This window comes from Coturnix japonica, unplaced genomic scaffold, assembly GCF_001577835.2.
Source record: "Coturnix japonica isolate 7356 unplaced genomic scaffold, Coturnix japonica 2.1 chrUnrandom692, whole genome shotgun sequence".
In the NCBI taxonomy this organism is placed as follows: Eukaryota; Metazoa; Chordata; class Aves; order Galliformes; family Phasianidae; genus Coturnix; species Coturnix japonica.
In genome coordinates, this window is record NW_015440056.1 from 10,147 (window position 1) to 14,340 (window position 4,194).

General features: G+C 50.0%; 1 protein-coding gene across 1 annotated transcript in view; it reads left to right on the plus strand.

Annotated features, from left to right (window-relative positions):
• Positions 1-3,579, plus strand: part of LOC107307594 (gastric inhibitory polypeptide receptor-like) — a 13,655-nt gene extending 10,076 nt beyond the window's left edge. The window contains 4 exon segments of the mRNA XM_032441890.1: positions 75-183; positions 1,402-1,443; positions 3,389-3,551; positions 3,554-3,579. Coding sequence (XP_032297781.1) covers positions 75-183; positions 1,402-1,443; positions 3,389-3,551; positions 3,554-3,579 — 340 coding nt within the window.
• Positions 3,580-4,194: the final 615 nt, after the last annotated feature.

The window sequence follows — 4,194 nt, forward strand, 5'->3', positions numbered from 1 at the left end:
CCCCCCATTAAGTTTGCGCCAACCCCCCCCAATTTCTATAGCCCCCCCCCATTTTATTACCCCCCCCCATTTAGGTATGTCCGAACCCCCCATTTAATGCCCCCCCCCCCCCATTTAACAGACCCGCCCCCCATTATGAAGGTTGGCCTAATCAACCCTGACCGCATCATCCCCCTCCTGGGGGTCACGAGGCGGGCGTCTTTCGCTCTCGTTGGCTTTGGAGCGGCGGGGGGGGGCACGTCAGGATGGTCCGATGTTCTGCGAGCTGCTCGCTGCTTCGTGTGTCAGGTTTTAATTGGGGGGGAGGTCTTGGAAATGGGGGGGGGTCTGGGTTATAAAGGGGGGTTCTTGGAAATGGGGGGGGGCTCTGGGTTTGGTAATGGGGGGGGGTTTCTGGGGGTTATAAGGGGGGGGTTGGAATTGGGGGGGGGTCAGCTGGGTTTATAAGGGGGGGGCTTGGAAATGGGATGGGGCTGGGTTAAAGGGGGGGCTTGGAAATTGGGGGGGGTTACATAGGGGGGGTAGGGGTAGGTTGATATGGGAGGGGGTCTGGGTATATAAGGGGAGGGGCTTAGAATGGGGGGGGGTCTTTGGAATTGGGGGGGTCAGAGGTGGGGAAATATGGGGGTGTCTGGTTATAAAGGGGGGCTTGGAATTTGGGGGGGTGTCAGGGTTTACAAGGGGGGGGCTTGGAATATGGGGGGGGTTAGGAGTTTGGGAATGGGTGGTCTTGGAATTGGGGGGGGTCTGGGTGTAAATGGGGGGGTCTGGGTTTATAAGGGGGGGTCTTGGAATTGGGGGGGTCAGGTTATAAGGGGGGGGCGGCTTGGAATGTGAGGGGGGGGTCTTGGAATTGGGGGGTCTCGGGAAACTGGGGGGGGGTCTGGTTATAAGGGGGGGTCTGGGTTATAAGGGGGGGTTGGAATTGGGGTGGGGGTCTTGGAATGGGGGAGGGTCAGGGTTGTAAGGGGGGGATCAGGGTTATATAGGGGGGGGTTCGGAAATGGGGGGGTTCTTGGAAATGGGGGGTGGTTCTGGGATTGGAAATGGGGGGGTTCTTGGGAAATGGGGGGGTGGTCTGGGTGTTAAGGGGGGGGCCATTGGAAAATGGGGGGTCAGGGTTATAACGGGGGGGGGTTGGAAAATGGTGGGTTCTGGGTTATAAGGGAGGAGGCTTTTATGGATGTGGGGGTTGAGTGAAGGGAGGAGGGTTATGAGGGGATGATGGGGTGGAGGGGGCCGAAGGGGAACAATGAAGGGTTCCTGGGGGGCACTGAGGGAGTTTATAGGGGGTCCTGGGGGTCCACTGGGGGTCCATGGCGGGGGGATATAATGAGGGTGGGGGTCCGTGCTCTTGGCTGCCCCCACCCCCCCCAATTCTTTCCCCCCCCCCCTTTCCAGGGCCTGGTTGTCAGCGTCCTCTATTGCTTCGTCAACAAGGAGGTGCGTGTCACGACGTGGGGCCGGATCGTGGTCATGAGATGTCGCGATATGTCACGATATGTCACGATATATCACAATATGTCATGATATATCGCCATATGTCACCATATATGTCATGATATGTCGCGATATGTCACGATATGTCACGATATGTCACCATATATGTCACAATATATCGCGATATGTCGCGATATATCACCATATGTCAACATATATGTCACGATATGTCACGATATATCGCGATATGTCACGATATGTCACGATATGTCATGATATGTCACGATATGTCACCATATATGTCATGATATGTCGCGATATGTCATCATATGTCACCATATATATCATGATATGTCGTGATATGTCGCCATATGTCACCATATATGTCATGATATGTCGCGATATGTCACGATATGTCGCCATACGTCACCATATATATCATGATATGTCACGATATGTCATGATATGTCGCGATATGTCTCCATATATCACCATATATGTCACTCCATGTCGTGATATGTCACAATATGTCGCGATATGTCACGATATGTCGCCACATGTCGCCATATATGTCATGATATGTCGTGATATGTCACAATATGTCACGATATGTCATGATATATCACCATATGTCACCATATATGTCACGATATGTCGTGATATGTCACAATATGTCACGATATGTCACGATATGTCGTGATATGTCGCCATATGTCACCATATATGTCATGATATGTCATGATATGTCATGATATGTCACGATATGTCACGATATGTGGCCATATGTCGCCATATGTCACCATATATGTCACGATATGTCACTCTATGTTGCGATATGTCATGATATGTCATGATATATCACCATATGTCACCATATATATCATGATATGTTTCGACATGTCACGATATGTCGCGATATGTCGCCATATGTCACGATATGTCACGATATGTCGCCATATGTCACCATATATGTCATGATATGTCGCCATATGTCGCCATACGTCACCATATATATCATGATATGTCACGATATGTCACAATATGTCGTGATATATCACGATATGTCACAATATGTCACGATATGTCGCGATATGTCACCATATATATCATGATATGTCACGATATGTTGCCATATGTCACCATATGTCACCATATATGTCATGATATGTCGCGATATGTCACTCTATGTCACGTTATGTCGCCATATGTCACCATATATATCATGATATGTCGTGATATATCGCAATATATCGCGATATGTCACGATATGTCATGATATGTCACCATATGTCGCCATATATCACCATATATGTCACGATATGTCACGATATGTCGCCATATATCACCATATATGTCACGATATGTCACGATATGTCGCCATATGTCACCATATATGTCATGATATGTCATGATATGTCACGATATGTCGCCATATATCACCATATATATCATGATATGTCGCGATATGTCGCCATATGTCATGATATGTCACGATATGTCATGATATGTCATGATATGTCGCGATATGTCACAATATGTCACGATATGTCGCAATATGTCGCCATATGTCACCATATATGTCATGATATGTCATGATATGTCACGATATGTCGCCATATGTCACCATATATGTCACGATATGTCACGATATATCACGATATATCGCGATATGTCACGACATGTCACGATATGTCACCATATATGTCATATGTCGCGATATGTCACGATATGTCGCGATATGTCGCGATATGTCACCATATGTCACCATATATATCATGATATGTCGTGATATGTCACGATATATCGCGATATATCACCATATGTCACCATATATGTAATGATATGTCACGATATGTTGCGATATGTCACCATATGTCACCATATATGTCACGATATGTCATGATATGTCGCGATATATCGCGATATAACCCTATATCTCCCCCCCCAGGTGCAGGCCGAAGTGCGCCGCGGGTGGCAGCGTTGTCGCTTGGCCGCCTCCTGCCCCCCCCACCCCACTCGTGGACCCCCCCGTGGACCCCCCCGAGGACCCAACCGTTATATGGCCGTGGGGGGGGGGTCGCACCCCCACCCCACCCCACAGGACACAGCGGGGAACCCCTGGCTGAGAGCTGCTGCTGAGGGGGGGGGGGGTCCTCCAATGCTATTTGTGGTATGGGGGGGGGTCCCAAGGCCTTTTTGGGGGGGTCTCTGGTAATATAGGGGTATATGGGGGGGGTCTATGACACTTATTAGGGTCTGGGGGGTCCCAATGCCTTATGGGGGGGTCTCTGGGTGACTATGGGGGTATATGGGAGGGGTCCTCAATGCTTTGGGGTTCCTGGGGGGTTCAATGCCTTTCTGGGGGGGGTCTTCTGGTGCAACTATGGGGGTATATGGGGGGGTCCTTAATCTATTGTGCGGGTTATGGGGGGGGGTGTCCCCAAGGCCCTTTTTTTTGGGGCGGTCCTTGGTTAACATAGGTATATGGGGGGCGCGTTCCTCAATGCCTTTGGGGTCTTGGGGGGGTCCCAATGCCCTTTTGGGGGGGTTTCTAATAACTATGGGGGTATATGGGGGGGTCGTATGACACTTATAGGGGTCTGGGGGGGTCCCCAATGCTATTGTGTGGGTTATGGGGGTCCCAGGCCTTTTGAGGGGGTCGTTCTGGTAATATAGGGGATATGGGGGGGGTCCTCAATGCTTTGGGGTCTGGGGGGGGTCTATGGACACTTATAGGGTCTGGGGGGGGGGTCT